A 3236-nucleotide genomic window follows, 5' to 3' on the forward strand; every position below is an offset into this window, starting at 1 on the left:
TTGCTGGCTCCACGTAGGGCGGGAGCCCCGCCAGGTGTGCGCCCCGCCAGGTGTGCGCCCCGCCAGGTGTGCGCCCTCGCTGCCAGACAGGCGCGTGGAGTTTGAGAGCGTTCCCAGACCCGGCCTGGTGGAGCACGCCTGGCGTCACAGCGCTCGGGAGGCTGAGGCAGGAGGATCCTCAAGCCCAGCCTGGGGAACTAAGTGGCTTAGTGAGACCCTGTCTCAAAAACAAAAGCACTGGGGATGTAGCTCCATGCGAAGGCCCTGGGCTCAATCCCCAAAACCGCACGCAGGCGCACGGCACACACACACACACACACACACAGCTAGATTCAGATTCTGGCCCAGCCATTCTGCGTGTTAGATGCTTCAGGGCAAGAATCTGCCTCCCTGAGCCCTGGTAGCCTCATCTATAGAATGGAGACTGTCAAGGGCCCGTCTTCATAGAATTTTTTGAATATTAGAGGGATTAAATTTTAAACAGTCGGCATGGTAGTGTATGCCTGTAATCCCAGCACTGGGGAGGCTGAGACAGGAGGATCGCTGTGAGTTCAAGACCAGCCTGGGCTGCACAGTGAGAACCTCTCTCAAAAAAACCTAAATAAATAAATTAATGAATTTGGAGCAATTCCTGGCACGTGGTAAACTCAAAGCAATTGTTATATTTAGTGTCATGTTTTTCAGAGTAGAAAATGACTAACGTTTTCAGGCTTTAACTCTAAGCCAAACCCAGTGCCAAGGGATTCTTGAGAGGTCTCCAAAGGATTTCTCAACAGCCAGGCACTCTGAGAGGCTGAGGCAGGAGGATCTCAACTTTGAAGCCAGCCTGGGTCACTGAGGGACTTGTCGAGACGTTGTCTCAAAATGAGAAATTTTAAAAGGGGCAGGGAGGCAGCTCGGGCGTTCGATCCCCAGTACTGCAAAAGTGAAAGAAGAAATACTTTCCTGCTGTGCCAGGAGGGTGCCTTTTTCCTGCAGGGCCCGGGGCGCGGGGTGTGGGGTTGGGGGAGCACAGTGACCCCGCAGAAAGCCTTCCCCGTGGAGCCAGCAAACCCTGGGAGGGGGCGCAGCGCTGCCCCCCCCTTCTCACTAGCCTTGGCTCACCCGACCGCACTCTAACCAGCTCCCCATCTGGCCCGGATTGAGCTTGCTGTGAAGCATCGGCCTTGGGGGAGGGCGAGCTGAGCATGCGACGGTGGGGCGGGGCCTGACGTGACAGGAAGGCAGCCTGGTGGGCGTCCGGGTGGGGTCTCGCTCCCTCTGCTCCTGACCCTCGGCCACTTCCAGGCCGTCGAGAGGTCACCCAGGCCGACCCGTGACTGACCCGCTCCCCACCCCTCACTCCAACTCTCCCGTTCCTGTCCCCTGCATGGGGTGCGCAGGAGTGGGGTGCTGCCTGGGGCTGGAGAGGGCTCAAGGGGGTGCTGGTGGCCACGGGTCCACAGTCCTCAACAGGACCACTCAGGACACTAATGGTGGCCAGAAAGGGAAGTGACAATCACCACGACTCAAGCCGACAAGGAAATCTGTAGGCCGTGGAACCAAAAAGGTCTGGGATGGATTGGCCTCAGGAGTAGCTGGATCCAGAGTCTCCGAACAAGGCCACCTTGCTTTGCCTCCATTGGTTACCACAGAAACCGTTGTGGGGCGGGCTGGCCATTCATCCGGCAGAGATAGCCTGGCCCACTTAGCGCTTGTGGGAGACTCACAGCTTTAAATTACAGCTGAAGCCCAAAACCAACGCCTCTTGGCCCGATTTGCGTCACATGACCAATTCTGAGCCAATCCCTGCAGTCCTGGGCAGGTCTTGCACTTGACTGGGCACTGTGGTCCCTTTAGCACTATAAACTCAGCTATAGAATGGAACCTGTCTGAATCAGGAGGTCTGAGGTGAGGGTAGGAATCTGTATCAGAAGGGCAATCGAGGCACGAAAAACAAGATTCTCGAGCAAGCTGTCACCTCGGGAAAAATGAGGATTCTGGGCCCCAAGAGCAGTGTGTTAAACGAGCCACAAGGAAGCCCCTGGGGTTGAGAAAGGTGGATTGGAGAATGAGAAAAAGGAAGGCAGATGCATTAGGCTCAGAGAGGCTAAGATGTCGTCTTGAGGTCACATGGCAAAGCAGTAAAAAGCCAGGACTTAGGATTCCCGTCTTCCAGGGAGCTCCTACCACCCCAGCCCCACTGAGCACCTCCCTGTCAAGGCTGGTGACCTGGTGCCTCTAGCACATGGTGGGAGGAGGTGGTCCAGGGCCTTCCCGGCGGCAGGAAAACAGAGCTCACATCTGGCCATCCCTCCTGCCCCGCCCAGGCTCGGGTGTAGAAGACCCTGTGGGCGAAGTCTCCGTCCACGTGGAGCTCTTCACTCACCCAGGAACCGGGGAACAGAAGGTCACAGTGAAAGGTGAGTGACCTGAGGTGGGAGGGGGCATCACCGTGTCCTAAGATAAAGCCACACTCTTAACTGATCAGCCAGAACGGGAATTTTGTCGTTTCCAATTTTTGCTTTAAGACCAGAGATGAGTCCACTTCAGGCACGGCTGGATCCAGGGAATTTTTTTTGCATCTTCGCCTCTGCCGTTTTCTATTGTGCTTTTGCCCCTAATGTGTTCCTCTAAAGAGCCCCATAGAACATTGCAGCCAGCAGCATGAAGGAGGAACTTTGAGGCAGGCTCCCTTTCTTTTAAACCACTACCCGGAAGTTGTGTACCTCACTTCCTCTCATAGCTCATTGGCTGAAACTCAGTCACATGACCACACTTAGGCAGACGTGCTGGGAATATAGTCTGTTTGAGACAAGGTTAAAGAAACCACAGATGGCTTAGCGTGGTGGCTTGTACCTGTAATCCCAGCACTCAGGCAGCTGAGGCAGGGAGACTGCTGTGAGTTTGAGGCCAGCCTGAACTACACGGCAAGACCCTGTCTTAAAAACAAAAAGCCACAGAGGACTACTTCTGTCATGCTGGGCGCTCCTGACCAGGCTTCCCTCTACTTCCCCCGACAGTGGTGGCTGCCAATGACCTCAAGTGGCAGACTTCGGGCATCTTCCGACCATTCATCGAGGTCAACATCATCGGGCCCCAGCTCAGCGATAAGAAGCGCAAGTTCGCCACCAAATCCAAGAACAACAGCTGGGCGCCGAAGTACAACGAGAGCTTCCAGTTGTGAGTCGGGGCGGGCGGGGGGCGGGGATGTGTGGGAGGTGCCTGGGGAGGAGTGGACGTAGGCAAGGTGTGCG

At 55.8% G+C, this 3236-nt stretch overlaps 1 protein-coding gene across 1 annotated transcript in view; it reads left to right on the plus strand.

The window, feature by feature from the left end:
- Window positions 1–3236, plus strand: part of Unc13a (unc-13 homolog A) — a 54232-nt gene that overhangs the window by 39088 nt on the left and 11908 nt on the right. The window contains exons 42-43 of the mRNA XM_033759364.1: window positions 2310–2402; window positions 3003–3162. Coding sequence (XP_033615255.1) covers window positions 2310–2402; window positions 3003–3162 — 253 coding nt within the window. The remainder of the gene's footprint in view (window positions 1–2309; window positions 2403–3002; window positions 3163–3236) is intronic.

Source organism: Fukomys damarensis, unplaced genomic scaffold, assembly GCF_012274545.1.
Source record: "Fukomys damarensis isolate Sample0158 unplaced genomic scaffold, DMR_v1.0_HiC HiC_scaffold_37, whole genome shotgun sequence".
Lineage (NCBI taxonomy): Eukaryota > Metazoa > Chordata > Mammalia > Rodentia > Bathyergidae > Fukomys > Fukomys damarensis.